Source organism: Ictalurus punctatus, chromosome 19, assembly GCF_001660625.3.
Source record: "Ictalurus punctatus breed USDA103 chromosome 19, Coco_2.0, whole genome shotgun sequence".
NCBI lineage: Eukaryota > Metazoa > Chordata > Actinopteri > Siluriformes > Ictaluridae > Ictalurus > Ictalurus punctatus.
Window position 1 is genome coordinate 18582067 of NC_030434.2, and position 14006 is coordinate 18596072.

The window sequence follows — 14006 nt, forward strand, 5'->3', positions numbered from 1 at the left end:
GACAGAGTGTTCATTCTTCATTCTTCTTCCTTGAGATCCATCATGCCGAAAAGTTCCAGTTTTGTTTCAGCGCTCCACAGAACAGAATCCCAAAACTTCTGTGGGAGATTTATATGATTTTGAATTATCTCGTGCTTTTGGGTCAGTAGTGGTGTACATCTTGGAGTTCTGGCATGGAAACCTTCTGCGTTTAGTACACGCCTTACTGTGCTCACTGAAACCTCAGTGCCTGTTGCCAGAAAGTCTTGCTACAGGTCTTTTGCAGTCACTCGAAGGTTTTTCACAACCTACCTTCTCAGAAATCTGCTTACAGCCATTGATAGCTTCCGTTTTCTGCCCCTAGCCAGTACAGGTATTTCATGTGTTCCAGCTCAAGCACACCTGGTGCAACTAATGAAGCCCTTGATTAGTTGCATCAGGTGTGCTTGAGACAACACCTGTTATGCATATTTGTGCTGTTGTGAGGGATTCTATTCAGGGACTTGAATAATTTTGAGAATGGAGAAATCATAATAAGTTGCATTTTCAGTTGAATTTGGGGAAACGACTTGAAGCATTTGTTGTGTTGAACTATTTCAATTGCTTTTGTTTGATTTGTTCATTGCAAATAGCTGAAAGTTTGAACATTTTGACAATAAACCTGATTTTCATTGGGGGTTCAATAATTTTGAATGCAATTGTACATGTTAACAATTCCATTGAAATAAATCAGGGTTGTTTAAAACTTACAACATATGTTTCATGCTGAAATTATTCCCCCATAGTATTTTCCCTGCTGTCAACACACCTGATTAAACTCACGTTCTAATTAACAAATTAACATAAAATGGGTTACACCTGTGCTTCACAATCACCCTGCAGTAATTCTAGAAAGAAAACCTTCCTGATTCAACACAGCCATTTACAAAGTGCTTGTTAATGAGCCAATGTGTTGACTGCATGTTAGAGTAGGGAATCTACTCTATGCAGAAAAGGGTTATTTGAGGACCAAGATTGGAAGACACTGCTAAATGATTACACTGGAAACGAGTTATTTATAATCTACCTGACTGTGTTTGATGAATTACCTTAGAGGTAAAAGCTGTTCTTTTGCCCCGAAGCATTTTCAGGTAACTACACCTGAACAAAAATCAAGCCAATTAAATGAGAATAATGAGTAACATGAAAATGTGCTGCATCTGCATTGGACGCATTAAAAGTAATGAATCTGAAAGATGAGTTGTGTAGATTTAGCTGTGAAATAAGTACAACTAATATGGGTCCAGTTTCCCTAAAGCACCCTAATGCCTAATGTTAAGATCATCTTAAATAGGATAGCAAGAGAGAGAGAGAGAGAGAGAGAGAGAGAGAGAGAGAGTAGTTCTCATTAGGCAGTGATCGCTGTGTGGTCTCTCTTTTCTATAACAGCAGCTCTAACAGCAGTGGATGTTCTACATATATACACTCAACAAGCACTTTATTAGTAACACCTGTACACCTACTCATTCATGCAATTATCTAATCAGCCAATTGAGTGGCAGAAGGTAATGGTCAGACTGGTTAGAGCTGACAGAAAGGCTACAGTTACTCAGATAACCACTCTGTACAATTGTGGTGAGCAGAAACGCATCTCAGAATGTTCATGGTAAACACTGATGGCAGATGGACAACAACAGCAGAAGACCATGTTAGGTTCCACTTCTGTCAGCCAAGAACAGAAAGCTGAGGCTGAAGTGGGCACAGGCTCACCAAAACCGACAGTTAAAGACTGAAAAAATGTAGCCTGGTCTGATGAATCTCGATTTCTGCTGACGTACACAGATGGTAGGTCAGAATTTGGCACCAACAGCATGAATCCAAGGAACCAACCTGCATTGTGTCAGCAGTCCAGACTGGTGGAGGTGGTGTAATGGTGTGAGGATTTGGCACACTTTGATCCTGTTAATACCAATCCATCATCGCTTGAATGCCACAGCCTATTTGAGTATTGTTGCTGACCATGTGCATCCCTTCATGGCCACAATTTACCATCTTTTAATGGCTAGTTCCAGCATGATAATGCACCATGTCACAAAGCAAAAGTTGTCTCAAACTGGTTTCATGAACATGACATTCAGTGGCCTTCAATGTCACCGGATCTGAATCCAACAAAACACCTTTGGGATGTAGTAGAATGGGAGATTTATAGCATACAAGTGCCTGAAAAATCTGTAGGAATTGTGTGATGCTATCATGTCAACATGGACCAGAATCTCAAAGGAATGTTTCCAACATCTTGTGGAATCCATGCCATGAAGAATTGAGGCTGTTTTCAGAGCAAAGGGAGGCCCAACCCAGTATTAGTATAGTGTATCTAATAAAGTGTTCAGTGAGTATAATCTAGAATAATGCGTTTATTTAACAAAGAAAAAAAAATCATTGATATGATGTAAATTTTTGAAAGGAGATGTTTAATTAACACTTCTGGAAGGAGTCTCCAGTGTCAGCGCTTTGAAACAGTCAATACGTTTTCCACCACAGGAAAGTCTTCAGGACAGAGGAGGTTTTTTTGGTCTTATTAACTTCAAAAGAGAGGAGAAACAGAGGCTGTTGAGGGAATAACTGTTTATAGCTGCTGGAACATAAGTGATAACAGGAACATGTTTTGTGGATTTTCTACAACATTAAATGGAATAATAGAAAGGTTAAATGGTTAAAATGCCTCCGTTCATCCATTTTCTGTACTGCTTCCTCTTCCTACAAAGTGTCAAGGGGAGCCTGGAGCCTATCCTTGTGCACAAGGCAGGGAATCCCTGGACGGGTGCCAAACCATCGAAGGGTACAATCGCACATACATTCACACACCCATTCACACACTATGGACAATTTAGAGATGCCAATCAGCGTATAATGTATGTCCGTGGACTGGGGGAGGAAACTGGAATACCCGGAGGAAACCCCCGTAGCACAGGAAGAACATGCATGAAGGAATCGAACCCCCAACACCGGAGGTGTGAGGCAAATGTGCCAACTACTAAGCAACCGAAGTTAAAAAGCATCATCCATCATCCATTACTAAATTAAAAATGATCATTGAACCCCTGACCTTTCGATCAGTAACTCAGAGCCTTAACTGTCAAGCCACCAAAACCCCCAAAAGGGGAGAAATATTAACTCCACTTTGCATCAAGCCATGTGACACTACCCCATCACTGATTATTTTCCTATATGGACACCAAAGCTGCTGATTCTTTGAAAGTCATGGAGTACTTGAAATTACCTCTTGATCAAAGTACAGACAGTTGCTTATTTCTTACAATTAATGGAACAAACATGGGACTATTCTCTTGAAACCATAGTTTACCAGATAAGACAATATTAATTATCTTAGCTGTATCAGGGAGTTTTCTTATTGCCATTGTCACTCCTGCTTTGCTGTATGCAATATGAATTTTGGATTTCTGTAAAGCTGTTTTGAGACAATGTCTACTGTTAAATGCACTGTATAAATTGAATTGAATTGAATTGAATTAATGCTTTTGAAATGTGGCTCAAGAAGCTTCTTTTTCCCCTATAATCCTCTCTATCTTGAATCGGCACAAATTGAGTTTACGTAATTGAGCAGGATTCCACAAACTGACCACATGACACTGGTTTTAATCTTCACTCCCACCCCATGGTGTAGCAAACAGATGATGGAATTATGCATTAAGAATTAGAGAAATGCCACACACTGTAATACTATAACCCCTCAAAAAAAGTCCCGGGGTCTGTCAGCAGGTCCAGACTTATATTCCTCACAAGAACATTTATTGGATTGGGTTTTTTTTTCCTTCTGTAGTGCAAGTCTGATTTGTACAGTGCATTTCTGCACAGTTTTTCAGTGATGGATGAAAATTTGTCCACAGCTGACATATGGCCAATGTTCAGTGACTTTCTCCAGCAGTAGATGTTAATTCGGCTACAAGCCATTTGAACAACTATTGATCATTGGTTTATTTTTCTACTCACAGATTAAATCTGGTGTTAAATTACACTACATTACACATTGGAAGCATTTCTATTAAAGATTTTTACAGACTTGGTTGAATCTGTATTTTGGACATTACAGCTCAGTATGTACCAATGCTGTAATTAAGCCGGAATAAAACCCCCAAATGCTCCAACACACGACTAACAACCGGCAGAGGATTCTACCACTTCCTGACTATTATTGCGGAAGTTCTCTCAGACTCCTGCTGATTGTTTTGCTAATGCAAATCAGTGTCTTGTTCTTGGCACATCTGTACAGGATAGTGGGGAGAAAAGTGTCTTCGCATTAAAGAAAAAACCTTGCAGATATAAGTGCTGGGGGTAATTGACCAGCTGTATGTCAAATGGAGCGTGAGGAATGAGAGTTGATGAGTTTTGGATGTGATGAGCCTCAAACAGCCCTAACATCACACTTTCCTTTACAGAGACATTAAAACACTCATCCATGCAGATGGATGTTTCAGTAGAAGACCTTCTGCTCATCCTTGATGCTCTTTTATAGAAATAAAGGATAATGGAGGCATTTACCTGAGCACCTAAAAAGTAAACTTCCAATGCCACCTGACTGTGGACCTTTAGCCAAAGTGGACTAGTTAAGTGAGTTTCAGAATTACGCAGGAAACAGTTAAGCCACGGAAATGCCTCTCTTGAGATTTTGTGTTCTAGTTAAAAAGAACATTGTGGGCATCATTTTGCCTGGATTTATAGTACGATATTTCCAGAATATATTCCACTGGTAACTGTCACAGCTCAGTCAGATCAGAACTCAAATTCCCAAGATGCAACACTCAATTCTCATGCACGCATGCGTTCACCATCCCCGGAGTTCTGATCAGACACACCTGGCACCAATCACACATACACACTCTCACCGCTAGTACTTAGGGAAGTCATTCACCCAGAATCTATGTGAAGTAAACGCTCAGTCAACTTGTTTCTCTGCGATACCAAGTCGTTCTAGTTAGTTTGTCTTCGTGTTATCCTCGACCCTTCTTTCCGGTTTCGACTACGCTCTCTGCCTGACCCCGTTTGTGTTGTTCGTCCGATCGCTTGACCTTTGCCTGTCTTACGACTACGTTTCTTGTACTTCCCGATACCACGCTCTACACCTTCCGCCCGCTCCTGCTTCCGTGCCGATTCGAGGTTCGTGACAGTAACATTATTTGGTAACATTATTTACTGCATTAATTAACCTGGCATTAGTAAACAGGAAGCAATATTAACAAAGCAAGTTAACACACGTATTAGATATTTTTTTAAATGCATGCATTTTCATGAAATGCATTTTACCATGTGACTTTCACACCTGTTTGTGTTTGCAGAGAAAAAGAGAAGATAGGCTTATTTCATGAGCCTGGTAAGCCTAATAATATGTTTTAAAAAGCACAGACTTTACACATAAATTGGGCTACACTTCATATGTTTATGTAATTCATAATGGTGTGAATTTGTGTTAGTGGTTATGAGGTAAAAGAAAAATGACTTCCTGATAATGTTCATACATGCAAATGCATACATTAGAAGAAAAATTCAGTTCAATTTTATGTATGTGGTGCTTTTATAACAAAGGATGTTGTCACAAAGCAGCTTTACAGAAATCAGGATATAAAATTGAAATTTATCCCCTAATGAGCGGCAACGGTGGCAATGAAAAACCCTGAGGCGACATGAGGAAAAAACCTTGACAGGAACGAGACTCAAAAAGGAACGCATCCTCTTCTGGGTGACATCAGATAGTGTGATTTATAAACCATTTCTCTTCTCTAACTGTATACTATAGAGTCATATAGTGCTGTGTTATGTGAGTATGAGCATCTCATGAGTATGAGAACACATCTGTAACATTGGCAGTGATTCACTCGCTCCAGCTACTCAACCGACAAATGAATCTGGCACCTCTGAGGTTAACTTGGCATAAAGAGTAACACTGAGATCCACAGGTAACCATATTAAAGAAAACCTGCTGAGGATTACTGTGTCACCTGCAGCAGAGGCCAGCTGGAGCGGTGTTTCAGCGTAGTTCTCAGCGCCATCCTGCAACGCCCCCTCCACGTTGGCTCGAGCATCCAGTAGCAGCTAGCGTGATCAGGCCATAACAAACAAATCACATCATTATGAAGCAAATGATCCCACTTTATACTGTGTCTCTAATACTTGAATTTTTACATATGCAACTATCAGTCCGCACAGGATTTTGCAGAGTTTGTTTTTGGTGATTAATGTAGCCAAAAATGCTTGACTTTGCAAAATTTGTGTAGTCCTTTTGTACTTTTTTTGCAGAAAACTACTTGAATTGGCCAAATCGCAATTGCAAGAAATTGCTTTGCACGGTCGCAGTGACATTTGTTGCTAAATGAGACATTTTAGCTGTACTCCTGCTCATTGCACGTGAATCAAAGAGGGCTTTGGCTGAATGCGTGTTGTGATGACATCACATGATGCGTCTTGGCCCAAATCTGTGGAAAATCTGCGGTAATTTTGAAAAATTGCAAGCTCCTCCGAATATTGCTTGATTTTATGTTCATTTCTGTAATCACAAAATCGCAAAATCCTGGAGGGACTGAACTATAGTGTAACTACTGTGAATGTGTTTTTTAAAAAATGGATTACTATAGCACATAACACAACTATATCAACATAACTGTAAAGACAGAGGTATATCTTTGCAGTTGTAACAGGACTTTTGCTCAGTGATAACGTGTGTAACTGGGTGAACATAACTTTTGTATAAAGACGTTCCTGTAACACTTTACATAATCACTTTCTGACAACTGACATAAACCTACATAACATCTATAAAGGTTTATTCCAATAAAAATTACTTTAGTCAATTGTTGCCAAGTTGACATCGCACCTGAGTAAACTCACACAGATATACATTTACATAATTATTTTATGACATGATTCTAGGCTGATTTAGTGAGTCAAAAAGACAAGCCGTTGGAAAGCCAGCAGTTCACACTACTGTAATTACCTTCACCCTTTTCCACATGTGTAATTACCTCAGAGCAGACGTCCTGTTACTTCTGAAAACACGTACATACCCAGTAGTTACATTCAGTGCTGCAACATCAAATTGTCAAAATCGATAAAATTCAATAATGATTAAAAAATGTTGGCAACAAATTTCGGACACATTTTCAGCACACACTATATCACTTCACACCACAAGCAGCCAAACTATTTGAATCGACTACCTCCAACATATTTTTTCAACCCAGTTGATTTGATAAATGAACACAACATATACCCAATACTGTATACAGTATATATTTTAATATATGTTGTGTCATGTCATCAAGTCATCTTCCTGCTTTCAGTCCTTCTCCTGATTTGTCTTAAACCAATTCAGCAAGCAAAATTAATTTAGCATCCAAGTGTTCTATATTAGCTTTTATTTTGAATGTGACTTGTCAGAATTGAACAAATCAGGCTTGAAATACAGGTAAGACCCTCTCCAAGATTATTAAGACCAAGGGTCCATTGGTTACACTGATGTGTAATTGCAAAAAAAAAAAAAAAAGTGTAGAACCAGAAAATCTTTATAGACTTTTTAATGGTTGTCTGGGTGTCTGATTTTTAATTTTTTTTAAAAGGTTGACATAAGCACTTTAAATGTGTATGCCATGACAGATACATGTGATAATATTGTACTATAATTAATAACTTGAGTTCTGTAGTAGTATTGGTTGTCTGAAATGCTGGGAAAAATATTCTTTAATAAATCTTATTTGCTAATTAAATCGTATGTGGTGTATTTTTAAAAATAATCCAACAAACCTATCAATTGAAAATAATCAACAGATTAACTGATTGATCAAAATATTTGTCAGTTGGAGCCCTAGTTACATTGTAGTTGCATGGGTAGTTTATGCATAATGACACAGGTACTGTATAAGACACTTAAAATGTTGGACATATCAATTAATTCCACAGTACTAAACTTTACTGTAGATCTTCCTGGTCACCTAAATGTTGTGGTTGTGATCTAGTCCATGCATCTCACTACCACTAGTCTGATTTTCTGTCAATCTCAATGCAAAAATGAAAAGGAACCAAGAGTGGCAAGAGAAAAACCCACCAAACAAGCAACAAAAAACCCTTTTCATTAAGCAGATGCTTTCAGTTGGTAGAAGAACTCAAACAAAATAAACAAAGCAGGCAGATTTTGCTTCAGTGGTAATACAGCTCCTGCGTTCTTAAGAGATCAAGCACTCCTGGATGTATGTGTTCTTAAGAAATTCAAGCGCTTTTAGTAGAAAACATGTCCTGCTATGCACTGTTTACTGACTCATTAAATCCAGCAGAAGAGGAACATCCAGTTCACAGCAGTGTTTTTGCCATTATTATTATGTTGGCGCATAATAATAATAATAATAATAATTGAAGGAGAGTGCAGAGATGGAAGGCATTGAATTATTCGCGTCATTACTACCTGCACGACAGCGATGTGTCCGTGCAACACGGCGAAAGTGAGTGGAGTCCCCTGCCTGGTGTCAGGATAAACTGAGGGGTGTCTGTGTATTGAGCTGGGAACCTGGGAAGTCATATAGGGGAGGTTCAGGGAGAGAAATAGCATTCAGCCATTAAACACTGGAGTTAAGTTGGACGTGGAAGGAAAAAAGAGAAGCAAGGAAAAAATATAAAGGATTAACTGAGAGGAGTGTTATAAGCGGAAAGTTGGAGCCAGCTTTCTTTCCCACCTGCCCCTGCGCTAACCTCAGACAGTTAAGAATAGACTAATAGGATATATATATATATATATATATATATATATATATATATATATATATATATATATATATATATATATATATATATAAATTATAAATTCACCCCATGCTGAAAAGCCTTCCCTTTCCTCACTCTCCATATAATAACTCACACATATCCCAGGGCTTTAGCCAGAGACCTGCCCATAATCTGCTGGGTTCTTTGCAAGTTTTAAAGGTAGTGACAGATAGACTGGAGGAGAGATAATTGGCAGAGAGCACAAATGCTGGAAGAAACACTAAGGAGTGACTCATAAGCAACGTGCCAAAAGCAGTGGAATTAACTTCAAAATCCTCCTCTTTAATCTGTGCTTTCTATCAGGCATACATCTATTTATTAATCATTTACTGTTACATAAAGAAGCTATCTGTGAATCAGCTGATCAGTCATGATTTTGACTTATAAATACTGACATTGACAGCCTGGAAATTTTACATATAAAGTGGTCTGGGAAAAAAAACATCGGAAATCAGATTTGAGCCAAAATTGGGCCTATACACTCTTTGTAGAATTGAATCTTTGTAGAATTAAATCTTTAAGTACAGTTTTCTCCTTTTTCCCATTTAGAGCTAAGCAGGATTTAAAATGCTAGAACTTTACATGCACAAAAAAAAAAAAAAAGCATATTTCAGTTGAGGAAAGTCTGCAGCTTCCAGAACTATACATAGTAAAAAATGTCAACAATTCCCTGAGTGAAGTTTCCCCAGGCTGCCATACATATAACGTTCAGTTCACAGATGCCATATTCTAAATGTGATATTTTACAGCATTATGAAACAAGAACGCTCATAGCTGAACTCATAGCTGAATAGGCACTTGGCATTTTGTTCAAGAGTCACTCTCTCCATAAGAAACTACAAACAGATCAAAACACAGTCAAATCCATGAAGCCTGTTCCATTGCCAAGTCAGTTTTAATAAAATTCAGGTTATCTGGGTTCAATCTATATGGGATACTTCATGTTTTTGACTTAAATGGGACACAATAAGTTAAGTGTGTCTACTTTGAGACTAATTCGCATAAAATCGAATAAAATCAAATTCCATTTGCACATAATGTAATTGTATGCATAAGTAAATTATTTTTTTGATTGATTTTTCTAATAAAGGTTTAAGCAGACAAACTTAACCCCTTAAACTCTCAGATTTTCAATCAGTCACTTACAGTGAGGGAAAAAAGTATTTGATCCCCTGCTGATTTTGTACGTTTGCCCACTGACAAAGAAATGATCAGTCTATAATTTTAATGGTAGATTTATTTGAAGAGTGAGAGACAGAATAACAACAAAAAAAATCCAGAAAAACGCATGTCAAAAATGTTATAAATTGATGTGCATTTTAATGAGGGAAATAAGTATTTGACCCCTCTGCAAAACATGACTTAGTATACTTGGTGGCAAAACCCTTGTTGGCAATCACAGAGGTCAGACGTTTCTTGTAGTTTCTCTACCAGGTTTGCACACATCTCAGGAGGGATTTTGTCCCACTCCTCTTTGCAGATCTTCTCCAAGTCATTAAGGTTTCGAGGCTGATGTTTGGCAACTCGAACCTTCAGCTCCCTCCACAGATTTTCTATGGGATTATGGTCTGGAGACTGGCTAGGCCACTCCAGGACCTTAATGTGCTGCTTCTTGAGCCACTCCTTTGTTGCCTTGGCCGTGTGTTTTGGGTCATTGTCATGCTGCATGTCAATGCCCTGGCTGAGGGAAGGAGGTTCTCACCCAAGTTTTGCCGGTACATGGCCCCGTCCATCGTCCCTTTGATGCGGTGAAGTTGTCCTGTCCCCTTATCAGAGAAACACCCCCAAAGCATAATGTTTCCGCCTCCATGTTTGACGGTGGGGATGGTGTTCTTGGGGTCATAGGCAGCATTCCTCCTCCTCCAAACACTGCGAGTTGAGTTCATGCCAAAGAGCTCCATTTTCGTCTCATCTGACCTCAACACTTTCACCCAGTCGTCCTCTGAATCATTCAGATGTTCATTGGCAAACTTCAGACGGGCATGTATATGTGCTTTCTTGAGCAGGGGGACCTTGCAGGTGCTGCAGGATTTCAGTCCTTCACAGCGTAGTGTGTTACCAATTGTTTTCTTGGTGACTATGGTCCCAGCTGCCTTGAGATCATTGACAAGATCCTCCCGTGTAGTTCTGGCCTGATTCCTCACTGTTCTCAAGATCATTGCAACTCCACGAGGTGAGATCTTGCATGGAGCCCCAGGCCGAGGGAGATTGACAGTTCTTTTGTGTTTCTTCCATTTGCGAATAATCGCACCAACTGTTGTCACCTTCTCACCAAGCTGTTTGGCAATGGTCCAAGCCCATTCAAGACTTGTGTAGGTCTACAATCTTGTCCCTGACATCCTTGGAGAGCTCCTTGGTCATGGCCATAGTGGAGAGTTTGGAATCTGATTGATTGATTGCTTCTGTGGACAGGTGTCTTTTATACATGTAACAAGCTGAGATTAGGAGCACTCCCTTTAAGAGTATAAAAGTATAAAAGACAGCTGGGAGCCAGAAATCTTTCTGATTGAGAGGGGGTCAAATACTTATTTCCCTCATTAAAATGCAACTCAATTTATAAAATTTTTGACATGCGTTTTTCTGGATTTTCTTGTTGTTATTCTGTCTCTCACTTTTCAAATAAATCTACCATTAAAATTATAGACTGATCATTTCTTTGTCAGTGGGCAAACGTACAAAATCAGCAGGGGATCAAATACTTTTTTCCCTCACTGTATATTGAAGCACCTCATTTGGGTCCATGCATAATTCAGTGAACCATATCTACAATTACTTCAACTACAGTGAAACTAATAGGTGTGTCAAAGGTGTGTAGTTACAAAATTGAGGAAGATCAGTACAGATCTATGGTGGTTCCTGAGAGTTTAACAGGTTAAATAAAGCACTATTCAATGACACTTTCTACATGGCATGCTAACAGCAAGAGAAGAACGTGGACATAAACGACTACAACAGAACAGGTTACAGCTATAAAGACTCACTGGAATAGATTTTTAACATCCTCTGATGCATACTGACCTCACTATTGATATCAGCCCCAGCGTCCAGCAGCATCTGTACCATGGCCTCGTCACCACGGACACATGCGTACATAAGCGGGGTCATTCCCTGCACACACACATATCCAAACACACATTTATAAGAAGGGATACAGGTGATTGAGAGCAAAAAGCAGAAGGTACAAAGATATGACTCATTAAAATGCAGTGGAAATTCAAAAACTGTTCAACTGGAGTTTATAGTAATTGTGTGTCATTGACAAAACAGAGCTGATGAACTGGAATGAAAGCACAATGATTATTTATAATTCTGTAGATGGTTTCCAATGACAGTAACCTGGTTGCATTATGAAATTTTCCATACATAAGATTTAAAATGGCTGCAAAATACTGATTTTAGGACAACTGAAAACATCAGAGAACAAGTTATTGCCATTTTGTAATCACTTATTTACCCAATATGAATACATTTGGCCAACTAACCATTTGACAACTTGATATTAAAACACAATAAGTACAATTACTCAAGAACAATCTATCACTCAGAAATACAACACAACTAATTAGAAAGAAATTATCCTTTTCGAATGCCATTGTGTGATAAAGTATTAGTATTAATCCGGGTTTGTAAATACATAAATACGCAGCATTGTGTTCAAAACACACTCCTCACACTTGATATTATCTCTCAGTTTTTATTCACAATGGGAAGAAAATAAAGTTGTTGTTTCCTCATTTCCATGTTTTGTGTCAGTCTGTGAGCAAATGTATTGACGTCATTAGTGTCAAAGACTCATGAAAATGTCCTTTAAAGAGGTTTGTTCACTTACCTCTAAAAATACACATCACTTTATTATCACTTTCTTTATTTATTTCCAAATGCAATCAGACGCTGTGCACACACTAGGTCTACTTGCTTTATAGTGCGTAAAAACACAGGAGATTTCAAGTGGTTTCAGTTTCAACAGACTAAAAAGTCAAAAGTACAAGGTATGGCATGTTTGCTCTCTCAAATAACTCGGCATAAAACCATCCATCCATTTTCCTACACTGGATCATGGAGGAGCCTGGAGCCTATCCCAGGGAACTCGAGGTACAGGGTGGGGAACCCGTTGCAGGGCACAATCCCGCACACATTCACACACTAAGGACAACTGAGAGATGTCAATTAACCTATAATACATGTGTTTGGAACGGGGGAGGAAACCAGAGTACCCAGAGGAAACTCCTAAAGCAGGGGTTCCCAAACTTTTTCAGGGCAAGGCCCCCCAAATGGCATTAACATTTGACCGAGGCCCCACTTTTGCAAGATGTCTTTAAAACACATTAAAAATACAGACTTCTGAATATATCCCCCCCTTTTTTTTATTATTAATAATTACATCTGACATCATTACATTACATTAAGAATTGATTGTGTGTGTGTGGTTGTCTGAGAGTGAGAAAGAGAAAACATATATTAATTTATTTTTCACACCAAATTTTTGAGGCCCACCGGCAGCCCCCAAGGGGACTGCGGCCCCCACTTTGAAAACCACTGCCCTAAAGCACAGGAGAACATGCAAGCTCTGCGCACACAGAGCAGAGGTGGGATTCGAACCCCCAACCCTAGAGGTGCGAGGTAAACGTACTAATCACTAAACTATCATACCCCTAGCATAAAACCAAAGGAAGCCAGTGGGTATGTTTCCAACAGCTCCGTTGTTTAGTAGGTAGTGAATCAGTATATCGTGCCCACGAGTTTGGGCACTGGTAAGGGCCCTCGCTCATAACACACTGGAACAATGATACCTGAATTTCTAAAACGTCACCAAACTTTAAAATATTTAGGCTTCATATGTCATATAAATTTGTTAGCTTAATCACACACATTTCTGTCATAATATGTCAAGAAGAATCATAGGCATTTTTGGATAAGAAATCACTTAAAAACCATTAACAAACTGTGTACAGAACGTCAAATAACGTTAAAAATTGCTAATGTAAGTAATTGTTTGAGAGCTACAACAACGATAACAAGCTAGTTACATTTGTAGCCGGAAGTTGGATTGTGGGATTTTTTAGGGAGGGAACGTTCCAGTGCACTGGAAGGATTTTGCAACTGAGACAACCCTTAAACTGGCTGACTCCCTGATCAGTGCCCTAACTACTGAACTAGGGAGCTGACTGAGATACCCAGTATCATTTAAAAATATAGCTGTTACCCAGTATCATTTAAAAATATAG

At 38.9% G+C, this 14006-nt stretch overlaps 1 protein-coding gene across 3 annotated transcripts in view; it reads right to left on the reverse strand.

Moving 5' to 3' along the window:
* btbd11a (BTB (POZ) domain containing 11a) overlaps positions 1-14006 on the reverse strand; it is a 209982-nt gene that overhangs the window by 15090 nt on the left and 180886 nt on the right. For 2 of the 3 annotated variants that reach the window (XM_017494659.3, XM_053688480.1), the window contains 3 exons: positions 11800-11889; positions 8426-8527; positions 5973-6066 (listed from right to left, as the gene is read on the reverse strand). In XM_017494659.3, coding sequence (XP_017350148.2) covers positions 5973-6066; positions 8426-8527; positions 11800-11889 — 286 coding nt within the window. The remainder of the gene's footprint in view (positions 1-5972; positions 6067-8425; positions 8528-11799; positions 11890-14006) is intronic. The other variant, XM_047162391.2, reaches the window with a different exon arrangement.